The 10,968-nt window shown below is 45.2% G+C and overlaps 1 protein-coding gene and 1 long non-coding RNA gene across 2 annotated transcripts; one reads left to right on the top strand and one right to left on the bottom strand.

The window, feature by feature from the left end:
- Nucleotides 1–306: 306 nt before the first annotated feature.
- Nucleotides 307–9,458, top strand: PRDX6 (peroxiredoxin 6). The gene is made up of 5 exons (XM_059674228.1): nt 307–490; nt 4,892–5,048; nt 6,023–6,169; nt 7,216–7,362; nt 8,271–9,458. The coding sequence occupies exons 1-5, from the start codon at nt 396–398 to the stop codon at nt 8,397–8,399; spliced, it is 675 nt and encodes a 224-aa protein (XP_059530211.1). The 5' UTR covers nt 307–395; the 3' UTR covers nt 8,400–9,458.
- Nucleotides 6,081–6,564, bottom strand: LOC132220739 (uncharacterized). The gene is made up of 2 exons (XR_009449850.1): nt 6,473–6,564; nt 6,081–6,241 (listed from the first exon to the last, which is right to left on the bottom strand). It is a non-coding gene; the product is annotated as an uncharacterized LOC132220739 (long non-coding RNA).
- Nucleotides 9,459–10,968: the final 1,510 nt, after the last annotated feature.

Genomic DNA, 10,968 nt, shown 5'->3' with positions numbered 1-10,968 from the left:
TGCAGCTCGTCTGTGGTGGGTGGGTGGGCCCTCCTGCGTGGATTCTGCGCCTCCGGGGTCCTGGGGCGGCTGTGGGATTCTCCGGGTTGGGGCCCTCCAAAGCGCACACACACTGCAGGGTCTAATGCTGCGCACCCCGAGCCTGCCTGGGGCGACCTCACCTAAAGGGACACGCACGCCAGCGCCCACTGGCTCCAGGGATGGTAAGAGAGGTGGCGGCGATCTGGCGAACCAGAGCTGGCCTGGCCCGGCCCCGCCCCGCCCCGCCCCCGCCGACTGAGGCCCCGCCCACCCCGCCCCTCCGAGCCCAGCTCATTCCGCAGTAGCACCTCCTCCCGAACCCGCCTGCCGGTGCGTGTCGCTGCTGCGCCTTCTCCTCCGTCACCGCTGCCGCCATGCCCGGAGGTCTCCTTCTCGGGGACGAGGCTCCCAATTTCGAGGCCAATACGACCGTCGGCCGCATCCGTTTCCACGACTTTCTGGGAGACTCGTAAGTGGCCACCCCGTCGCCCTGCCCTGGCCTCGGGCTGCGCTCCCATCTGAAGGTGTCTCCCCTGCGTCTTCTCCCTTCGTCCTCTGGCCGCTCGGTGCCTGCCCGCCGCCACCTCCCCGCACCGGTTCCTGCACGTGCCTCTCACTGTGCGTCCCCTGCCCCGCGGCGGCCACTGGGTTCCCTCCCGCGTCCCGCCCCAGCATGGCCAGCCTGGCTCCGGGCGGGGAAGGGGGAGGGGAAAGAAATTGGGTTTCCGCAGGTCCCGGGACCCAGAGCGCGGTGCGGAGCAGGGTTTGTTGCTGTTTAACTCGGTTTGTAAATTGTGCAAGCAGCACGTCCAGCCAGGCCCGGTGGGGACTGAAACCGGCGGCCTCGGCGGTCACCTCCCGGGACTCCTGCCTGGACTCGGCCCCCTCCCTCCCTCTGTTCTGGAACTTGCTCCCGGGGGAAGGTGGATGTGAGTCCGGGGACTGCTGCTGGCCGAAGGGCTCTGCCTGCTGCCTGGGATTTGCAGGCTTCTTGGCGCAAAATGTAAAGTTTAAAGCCACCAGCTGCCGGATAAGTGGCCGGAAGACTTTTTGGCCACAGCCTCCTTCAGTGGCCAGGATAAGATTTGATAAGAACTTTGGGAGGAACCAAGAACACTCTGTGCATAGGTGTGTCCTTCATTCCAGAGCTTGCAACACTGTGAGGGAAGGGCTTTCTGAGGCTGTCCAGTTGCAGCGACCTCTTCTTGCCAGGACACATGTACCTCTGCTCACTGTGACCCTTTGTTTCCCAGTGGTGTGCCCCTCCCCCCCCCCCCTCGCCTAACTTCCAGCAGCACATGGCCTGGCTAGAGCGATACAAATTGATGACCTGTTATCTGGCAATCATACCATTATGACTAGGAGTAAATTGCTGTCACCCTGGTTTTATAGCTCCTGGATCTGCAGACGTTTAAGTTGCTCAGTTTCAATCAGAAACTTCCCAGACATGTCTAGTTACATGATGGTTCTGGAGTTGAGGAGCCCTGTGGTCTTCTGAGGCTTAACAATTCCTCCCTGGGTATGAATCCTTTTATATGTGGTATCCAGGTATGTATATAGAGAGAGAAGGAAGTTTTTGAGATTAACCAATGATTGGACAGGGCTGTTCAGAGAACCTGGGAGAGGCTCTCTATACCTTAGGCCCGTGGACAGCAAACTGCGGCTCGCGATCCACATGCGGCTCTTTGGCCCCTTGAGTGTGGCTCTTCCTAAGCCTTAGCAGTACCCTAATTAAGTTAATGACAATGTATCTACCTATATAGTTTAAGTTTAAAAAATTTGGCTCTCAAAAGAAATTTCAATCGTTGTACTGTTGACATTTGGCTCTACTGACTAATGAGTTTGCCAACCACTGCTAGACGTAGGAGTTACCCAACCCCTTACAACTCTAAGTCCATTTTCAGCCTCTCATCAAGGGAACAAACAGTTTGTGGAAGAGAGGGCTCAACTAGAAAATGATGAGAAATGGAACATTCGGACCCTGAAGGCAGGAAAAGGCTTCAGAAACACAGACCAAGGCCAGGCTATACTCAGAATCTAGGTATTAGCATTTCTCCAAAACCCTATGGTGTTTTTCAGAGTATGTTCCTTCCCATTCCGCTCTCAGTCCTCACCCCACACACAGCATAGGAATCTTACCAGAACTCTTAGGCTGTATGAATTAAAGATAAATATTAACATAAAGCATAATTACTATAGCAATAAGTAAAAATGCTGTCACTACCTCAGCTAAGTCCACTTTCTTGGGTTTTGTTGTTGTTGTCATCACCATAGTTTATTGGCCTCTAGATCTCTCTTGATTTGATTAAAAATGGTACCATCTCTGGGAACCACCAGTGGGAAGATGAGAAAAATACCCACATCTATAAAAGACTATATAAGCCCTGGCCAGTATGGCTCAGGTGGTTGAGCATCATCCGGTGCACTGAAAGCTGCTGGTTCGATTCCCAGTCATGGTACATACCTGGGTTGCAGGTTCGAGGTTGGGGTGCCACAGGTCAGGGTGCATTCTGAAGGCAACTGATCAGTATTTCTCTCACATTGATGTTTCTCTCCATCTTCCTCTCTCTCTAAAATCAGTAAAAATATGTATTTTTTTTAAAAGGCTGTACAAGTCGGCCCCACCCCCAAATGACATTTGAGCTCTTTATGTCATTATAGTACATGGATTTTTGCCTAATACAATATTTTCCAAACTCCATTCTGTATGCAATCTCAATTCAGACTGTCAATTTTTGTTCTGGGTGTTGTTTTTTTAGGGGGGGAGAAAAAAATTAAAATAACCATAAAATTTCACAGGCATCTACTCCATCCCCCTCTCCACTCCCCCAGACAATGAGCAACTAAGAGGTTTGGGGGCTGTGTTTGGTGAGTTTATTGAGCCTTAATCACTGTTTCTTTACGTATGTGGTGTAAGCAGCTTCACAGCTTTTTCACTAAACAAAAACGTGTGTTTTCCTGAAGTTTTCTGGGGGGTTAGTGAGAAGGGACTGTTCCCTTAAAGGAGGAAACCTATTGTCTTTTGAAAATGAGGAAGGAAGGAAATGGGATCATGTAATTAACTCTCCCCAGCAGCAGTGGGGAGACTCTCAGGGGAAGGCAGGCCACAGTCAGACATGCCAGAGTTCATTCCTATTCCTAGCTGAGTGGTAAACTGGAGTTTGGCTTCTCCGGAAGGAGAGAGGGTGTGAAGTGATTCAGAGAAATGGTCTCTGGACTGGAAATGGAAGGAAAACGCCTGACTTGCCTAATGCATCACCCCGTTAACATTTCTTCTCAAAAGTCTCGTCTGAACCCTAAACAGACAAATCCTTTTCCATAGAATCTAAGGCCTACATTTTACTCAAAGCTACATTATTACAAAAGATATACATCCCCCTTGTTGCCCTTTTAAAAAAGTAAACCTACCACACACCTCCACAGTGTTAAAGATATTACCTTCCTTCCCAGTCTTTCCATGGCCTCCTCCATCCTTTTTGTAAGAAAGTCTTTTCCTTTCCCGAAGCCTTGGAGTTGAGTGACAGATGTGAGTGGAAGGGGGTACCTTCATTTCTGCTTTGTTCTTTGTGCTTCGGGGAACTTGGCAAACTTGGTGAGCTCAGCTTGGCATCTAAGCTAGACCTAGTAATCTAGGTTAGGGTCCTGCTTTAATTTTGTAAGCCCCTGGGAGTGAGGAAAACCGAGTGTTAAATTTCCCTTTTCAGTAGAGAGTAGTTTCCATGGTCACCAAAGAGAAGGAACTGGGACTCCAAAGATTCTTGGTGGCTCAGCTTAAAGCATGCTTAAAATCTCTACAAGTTTAACTTCAGGCAGTGATGCTCGAGATAATAGTATTTACCTAAAAATCTGTAGTTCTAGAATCTACATTGTAGTTTATCAGGTTTCTACCTACTTGGTCTGAAGCAAGAAGAAAAAGAAACCACAAATGAAGAGATAGGTAAAATTCTCTTTGAGACAGCATGGAGGGACCTGGAGAGTATCATGCTAAGCGAAATAAGCCAGTCAGAGAAAGACAAGTATCCTGTGATCTCACTCATATGTGGGATCTAATGAACAAAATAGATCCAGAGACATAGAAGCTTGGAACAGACTGTCAATCTCAGAGGGAAGGCAGGGGTGGGTGGGAAGAGATTAACCAAAGAACTTGTATGCATATATCATAACCCATGGACACAGACAATAGTGTGGTGAAGGCGGGGGGTGGGGGGGTGGATAGTGGGGGGGAGAGTTAGAAGGGGTCAATGGGGGGGAAAGGGAACATATGTAATACTTTCAACAATAAAGTTTTTTTGTTATTTTTGTTTGTTTTTAAAGCTGTGACAGCTAAAAAAAGAGAGAGAGAGATAGGTAAAACTCTGAGAGTGCTGTTTTGTCAAGGTGCAAATATTGGGTATCCTGTAAATCTGTCTTATAAAAGGTTTCATAGCCATTCACTTCAAAGAAGCCACGTGTCAACTTTAATTTTACATATAAATAGAGGATACCAGCCTATTTATTTTAGATTACATAATCTGTTTATTCTTGTAATCAGCTGTTCCTTTGGATTCAGAGACTTTGGGAACACCCATTATTGGAGCTGAATGTTGGGCTGTAGTTAGGAAAAAAAATAAAGAAGAGGGCAAGAAGAAAATAAGTTATTTTAATAAGCTACTTGGTTTGAGTAGCACAGGTTTTATTAGTTGAAAAGGAGTCAGGATGGCTCAAAAGAGGCAACACCCTTAAATTAGTCTTTTAAAATATTTGTCATCTTGATTGTAAGCATTCATTTTTTGAAAGAACATCATTTTTTACCTCAGATTTGTGACTTCCCATTCTGCATGCTGTTGGTGATAACCTTGTCATTCAGTTGTGACCTTTGCCCCCATTGCAGATGGGGTATCCTCTTCTCCCACCCTCGGGACTTTACCCCTGTGTGCACCACGGAGCTTGGCAGAGCTGCAAAGCTGGCACCTGAATTTGCCAAGAGGAACGTTAAGCTGATTGCCCTTTCAATAGACAGTGTTGAAGACCATCTTGCCTGGAGCAAGGTAACGTTTCTATGGCTGTGCTTTGAGGTTATAAATGGTAGAGTAGCAATAAATGAAGTTTTACTGGAGGGGGTGAAAGAGAGGACGGCAAGTACATCCTTGTCCCTTCGTTCAGACTTGAAATGCTTTGTTTTCTATGTAGATTTCACTCTAGTCATTTACCTTTGACTTGTCCTTGAAGTTGGTGTTCAACTCTCCATTCTTATATTTCCTTTGAGTTTTGTGTTCTGTTCTGTTTTGTTTTTGTGTTTTTAATATCTCTCTTCTGGTAGCTTAATGTCTGAGTCAGGGTGTTTTTGAGGCAGGGATCAGATCTATAAAATTGTCTTTGCATGTGGCGTTGTTTCCAGATGTGATGGACTTAAGGAATGCATTATTTCTGATGGTTTTTATATTTGGAAACCCAGAGGTACCTTGGATTGGTATCTGATACTATACTATTCGGCTTTTAAAGAGGTTATTGCTGCTTTCTTAAAGCAGTAAAAACAAGCTGCATTTTAACAGACTTGGGCATGAAAAGAGTCAATGCTTGGCCATGGCCAAGTGGCTCAGCTCATTGGGCGTCATCCCATATATTGAAAGGCTGCAAATTTGATTCCTGGTCAGGGCACATACCTAGATTACAGGTTCAATACCCAGTCAGGGCTTGTGCAGAAAGTAAAGGATTGATGTTTCTCACATCAGAGTTCCCCCCCACCCACCCCCTTTAAAATCACTAAACATATCCTCGGGTGAGGATTTAAAAGGAAGAAAGAAAAGGGGCTATGCTTACAACCTAAATATAGTACCCTATTGTTCTTCCTATCAATGAATAATTGGGATGGGGAGTGTTCGTTCATTTATTAAAATTGCTTAGAGAAATTACTATGATTATGGTCCTCTTCCCTGTCTTGCAATAGGATGGCTTGCAACAGATTGAATTCAGAGGATGTGCCTGGTTTAGATTTCTCTTTCCCCTTTGACCTGCATTTTAGGATATCAATGCTTACAACTGTGAGGAGCCCACAGAAAAGTTACCTTTTCCCATCATCGATGACCGGAATCGGGACCTCGCCATCCTGTTGGGCATGCTGGACCCAGCAGAGAAGGACGAGAAAGGCATGCCTGTGACGGCGCGTGTGGTGAGTTATCGAAGTCCATATGGAGTCCTCATGACTGGCCAGGCTGTATGTCCATGTAACTGCTTGGAGCACCTAGAGCAGCGGTTCTCAACCTGTGGGTCGCGACCCCTTTGGGAGTCGAACGACCCTTTCACAGGGGTCGCCTAAGACCATCGGAAAACACATGTATAATTACATATTGTTTTTGTGATTAATCACTATGCTTTAATTCTGTTCAATTTGTAACAATGAAATTGGGGGTCACCACAACATGAGGAACTGTATTAAAGGGTCGCGGCATTAGGAAGGTTGAGAACCACTGACCTAGAGGAAATAGGCGAATATATGTTAATGTCTACAGATTTCCTCAGGGAAATAACTGTACTGGTAGCAATCTCACTGATTATGTGTAATGCTCATGCTAAATCTTCAGCTAAAATTTTAAACTGGGTAATTCATAGCTTATGGAAACCTACTTCTAGAATTGAGTAATCTTTCCTATATCTCTCCTGACAACCTCTCTTTAATGGGATGGGTCATGTCCTTCGTCCTTGGGCAGCTCTGGTTTTGAATTCTGGTTAGTTCTGTCCTGAAAACAAACTTAGTCCCTCATCTGCAAAAAGTACAGCTACGTGAGGGCCAGTATCCACTCCCTTTAGTATTATTTTTATGATAATCACCCCTATTTAACATAGTACCAGCCGGAGCCCTTTCCTGGATTCAGTTTGCAGGTCAGTTTTTCTTCAACCAGAACCAAATATAATCTCCTTTTAAGTGCAGAAAAATAACATGAACACTGATGTATACCTGAGGCTAATACAATACTATAGGTCATTGTAATCTGAAAGTTAAAAAAAATATATTTTTATAAAAAGGGAAATGACATGGAGAAGAAAAGTGTCTGGGTTCCTGCCCCCCAATGACGTTTGGTGTGCCATTTTAGATATTGGGGAATTTTTTCGTTCGCTTTGTGTTTATACCTTTGAACATTTGTCATGACAGGCAAGCATTCCAAGAGGCTTTCATATCAAAGAACTTGTCCTATTTAAGTGTCTGTGTGTTTACAGGTGTTTGTTTTTGGCCCTGATAAGAAACTGAAGCTGTCCCTCCTCTACCCCGCGACCACCGGCAGGAACTTTGACGAGATTCTCAGAGTAGTTATCTCTCTCCAGCTGACAGCAGAAAAGAGGGTTGCCACCCCGGTTGATTGGAAGGTAAAGATGCTAAAGGGCAGGTCCCCAGCGCACCTGAAAGGCCTGTGTGGCTAATGTCCAGTGGCCACCCTCGGGCTCTCTGTTTCCAGCGCGCAAGTCCACTGGGAGGATTTTTCCTCATGGCTGAGTTTAAGATTTGCTGTTCAAGGTCTTTAACACTTTTATATGAAACACAAACTCCCATGTTGCTTTCTAGCTTTTAGCTTATTTGGGCAGATTAATTGGTCAGAATGATTCCCTTTCCTAATAAAAGGATTTTTTTTAAAAACTTTAATCCTTCCCTGATGGCAAAATATTTACAATAAAACTTAGATTGGCCACTTAAGTCCTGGCTGTAAAACTTTTTGGTGTCTTACTGTCCTGAAGTATTTTCTTCTCTTAAGCTTCATTAAACCTCCGTAGAATTCTGACACTTGTTTTCAAGCTTACAATCTTCTAGGATGTCTGCAATATGTAAGACATGGATAATATCACAAGAATATTTTAACGTCGCTACATTTTTAAAAATATGCTAACCTGAATACCAGTTTTTGTTTTTCTGATAAGTATATCAGATAAAATGCTGTGTCCATTCCCTGAGCATACATTTATTGAGCCCAGATATAGCCATGAACAATAAAGTTCCAGACCTCTTAGACTCACGTTCCAGTGGTAGAGACAGACAATAAACTAGTTTATGGTGTATTAGGTACGCGGAACAATGGGGAGCGGAGGGGAGAAGGGGAGTACCGTGGTGGGAAGGCTGGCTTTCTGCCTGGCTGTCAGGGGGCCTAGTGCAGGAAGCTTTACCTGAGGGTGAGCGTGGCATGTTGGAGGACCATGGTAAGTCAGAGAACCTGGGGATCTAAGTTCATTCTCGCCTTCAGGCTTTACCATTGGATTTCACCATTCTCCATGTCTGTCCGTAGGTTGGAGATAGCGTGATGGTCCTCCCAACAATCCCTGAAGAGGAAGCCAAGAAACTCTTCCCTAAAGGAGTCTTCACCAAAGACCTCCCATCTGGCAAGAAATACCTACGCTACACGCCCCAGCCGTAGGTCTCACCCTGCACAGTGAGACAGCGGGTGCCAGCTGCCAGTCATGTGTCCTACAGCGATTCCATAGAAACATCCCACTATGATCACAGCCACGGCCTCTAGGTTGCTGTCCTCCTGGCTTATTAAATGAAAATGGCACTAAACACCCCGTGGGATTCTTTGCTTCGTGCCTTCACCAGCGTTCTGTTCTGTTCCCATGCCTCAGCCCTCTCTCCTGGCTCTCTGAAATACAGTCTGTATTTGAGACTCACATCATAGCGGATCTCTGCAGGTTTGTGATCAGCAACGTAGGATCCACTGATAGTTGAAAAGCTGCTTTGCTCCAGCCTGGAATGACCATCAGGTTTTTTAGCTGTTCTAATCAAATCCTCTCTTCCATTACACATTTTGGGGAGCAGCAGAACTTGAGGTTCAGTTTCCTCTGTCAATCTGTAAGTATATAACCCTAGCAGTTAAAAGTAACCGGATATTCTTCAGTACTCAGTGTTTTGATCACAACTAAGGGAAAAGATTTCCATTCTGTACTTTTACAGGAGAGAACTGAAATGGGATGAGCAGGGGGAGGGATCTTTACATTTTTAAAAAAATATATTTTATTGATTTTTCACAGAGAGGAAGGGAGAGGGATAGAGAGCCAAAAACATCGATGAGAGAGAAACACCGATCAGCTGCCTCCTGCACACTCCCTACTGGGGATGTGCCCGCAACCAAGGTACATGCCCTTGATCGGAATCGAACCTGGGACCTTTGAGCCAAACCGGTTAGGGCTAAATATTTTGCTAAGAAAAATTTTCAATACATTTCTACCAAAAGAGGGAGAAAAGGCTCCACTTACCTGCTGGAGGTGTGAGCAGAGCAACAGCGCCACCTGCCTCTCACAGCAGGTATTTTCGTGTCAGTGCTCTGCCTTGATAACCCCGAAAAGGCTCGCCCTGGGGAGGAAGGGAGGAGAGGATGACTGAAGTTGTTTGTAGAACTATTCTTGCTGAGGGTGGGGCAGTACTTTCTGAATGTTGCTTTTTGGGGAATCTAGCAAATAAATCCGTTGTTAAAACTAGATCAGAGAATTCTGTTGTCACATTTTGAAATACTTGGTTAGACCCGTGTCCTGAGGGCAGAGGTTTCCTCACTGGGATCGATCGGCATTGATGCTTTTCTCCGGAGACAGATATATAAAATTTCTAATGACCATGGAGGTGCAGCTGGCCTCATGTGACTTCACCACAGCACCTGGCCCACTTTGCTTCTTCGTGGTACCTGCGTGGGTCCTATAGTCCCTTGAGTTTGTGACCCCCAGGTGTAACACACCTAATGCCTTAATGGGATTGCTGAGCTTCACAATTTGAATCTTGAGGATAATGATGCATATAGGTATGCTTTTCTGGAAAGTACTAGTTACTCTGAATTCACAGTCTCTTGGACTTATGCTGTGCTAATAAGGCCTCAGTTTGGGAAAAAGTGTCACACACCTGGTACAGTCTCTTGCACGTAGCCCTCTATATTTTTATTGAGTAAAATATGATCCCTGGTGCCATGTGTCAGAGAAGTCATTAGTTTCCTTTAAAAGGTGGATGACACTAAGAAGGTTGAGAATGAAGGTAAAAATTCCAAGTTTTCACAGTATCCTGGGGAATGCTGGTCTGAAGGAGACCTGTAATGACTGGCATCCTGTTTCTCATCTCTTCTCCAAGTCACAATATATTTTGCCTTCAAAGAACTAATACTATCTGGTACATCTACTCTACCCGTAATGATGACATCAGTATAAAAACGCTTTAAAAGCTCAAAGGAAAGGGGCTCGTGCTGTCCGATTTAGTTCTGGCTCTACCACTAAGCAACCATGAAGTCATGAAATGGAACAAGTTTCTTTCCAAGTCAATGTTACATAATAAATATGCATTTCTAGGTAGAAGTGATCCTAAGCATATTTTTATTTTTGTTTTTTTTTTTAACATTTTATTGATTTTTACAGAGAGGAAGGGAGAGAGATAGAGAGTTAGAAACATCAATGAGAGAGAAACAGCTGCCTCCTGCACATCTCCCACTGGGGATGTGCCCACAACCCAGGTACATGCCCTTGACCGGAATCGAACCTGGGACCCCTCATTCCGCAGGCTGACGCTCTATCCATTGAGCCAAACCGGTTTCGGCAGCCTAAGCATATTTTTAACACCCTTGGGCATGAAGAGTAGGGTTCCCCGATAAAGAACTGTTGCCCTCAATTTTCATTGGAAGAACAGAATAAATTGCATTATGCATCCAAAGATTTAATTGAAAGGTAATATATGACCATGGTGGCTATGAGAGAAGCATAAGGAATTTGAAAGTCCATGCGACTTCAAAGAATAAGCACAGACTAATCTACGTTAGTAAAATGATTAACTTGTGGCTCCTGTGTGGTCTTGCCACACATCTGGTTTCACCTCTAACCTCCACCCTCAGGGTAGGAATTTGCATTGAGAAGCTCAGTGAAGGGTTAAGGAGCCAGAGTGGTCGTGCCTAAATGGCCAGCTCAAGATGCCAATTTGGGTGCAGTGAACTGGTGTTAGTGATTTACTCCATTAAACCA

This window comes from Myotis daubentonii, chromosome 18 (genome assembly GCF_963259705.1).
Source record: "Myotis daubentonii chromosome 18, mMyoDau2.1, whole genome shotgun sequence".
Lineage (NCBI taxonomy): Eukaryota > Metazoa > Chordata > Mammalia > Chiroptera > Vespertilionidae > Myotis > Myotis daubentonii.
Note: the sequence above shows the minus strand (reverse complement) of the source record. Positions and strands in the feature narration are given on the sequence as shown.

What these genes read in the sequence shown, in the direction of transcription:
- PRDX6 (XM_059674228.1), top strand. Translation starts at nt 396, where the DNA reads ATGCCCGGAGGTCTCCTTCTCGGGGACGAGGCTCCCAATTTCGAGGCC. An exon ending in CACGACTTTCTGGGAGACTC is followed by an intron (nt 491 to 4,891) that starts GTAAGTGGCCAC and finishes CCCCCATTGCAG; the next exon opens with ATGGGGTATCCTCTTCTCCC. An exon ending in ACCATCTTGCCTGGAGCAAG is followed by an intron (nt 5,049 to 6,022) that starts GTAACGTTTCTA and finishes CCTGCATTTTAG; the next exon opens with GATATCAATGCTTACAACTG.